General features: G+C 58.1%; 1 protein-coding gene across 1 annotated transcript in view; it reads right to left on the reverse strand.

Moving 5' to 3' along the window:
• Positions 1-829, reverse strand: part of AKAP8 (A kinase (PRKA) anchor protein 8) — a gene marked incomplete at both ends in the record, with an annotated part of 3,076 nt that overhangs the window by 876 nt on the left and 1,371 nt on the right. The window contains one exon of the mRNA XM_010158517.1: positions 49-646. Coding sequence (XP_010156819.1) covers positions 49-646 — 598 coding nt within the window. The remainder of the gene's footprint in view (positions 1-48; positions 647-829) is intronic.

The following is an 829-nucleotide window of genomic DNA, read 5'->3' on the forward strand; positions in this document are numbered from 1 at the left end:
CAAAGCAACCTCCGCCAAGCGGAAACCGAGCCAACAGTGAGGACTTACCGTGAGCGCGTTCATGTGCCAGGGCACCGAACCCATCCTGTCTCTGTTTCGTTGCCTCCCCATTCCATAGGGCATATTCCCATACCGTCCCATTCCCATGCCCGACATCCCCATCATGCCATAGTCATAGTCTCCGTAGTCACCATAATCGCCGTAGTCGCCGTAATCGCCGTAGTCCCCATAGTCGCCGTAATCGCCGTAGTCCCCGTAGTCGCCGTAATCGGGAACGAGGGCTTGGGAAAAGAGGGAAGGGAGCCTGTTGGATCCGGCACCCCCCATCCCACGCCCACCCATGTAGTTCAACTCGTTCCAACGAGCCGAGAGGCGCTCGGAGCTGGAGGAAGGCATGAAGTGGTCGGCGCGGTTGAAAGCGTTCAGCCGCCCTCGGTTCTGGACGCGGTTCTGACCCCGGCCTCGCATGAGGCCGTAGTTGTTTCCTCGGTTACGCGACTGATCCCTCCGGCTGTCGAACTGGCTGCCGAAGGAATCGTTCCGATCGGTTCCGACGTCTCCGTAGTCGTAGCCGGAGCGGTACATGTCGCGGTCGTTCATCGAAGACCTCGAGTCGTAGGATTCAAAAGACTCAAACCTGAAGGAGCTGCGCGGGAGGAGAGAAGGGTCAGACCCAGACCGTTGTTCCCACATGCCCCACCGGCATCTGCACCTCTTTGATCCCAATCCAAGCAGTTTTCATAGAATCATGGAATGCTTTGGGTGGGAGGGACCTTAAAAACCATCCAGCCCATCCATCCAAGGGCAGGAACACCTTCCCTAGACCAGG

Source organism: Eurypyga helias, unplaced genomic scaffold (genome assembly GCF_000690775.1).
Source record: "Eurypyga helias isolate BGI_N326 unplaced genomic scaffold, ASM69077v1 scaffold31489, whole genome shotgun sequence".
Lineage (NCBI taxonomy): Eukaryota > Metazoa > Chordata > Aves > Eurypygiformes > Eurypygidae > Eurypyga > Eurypyga helias.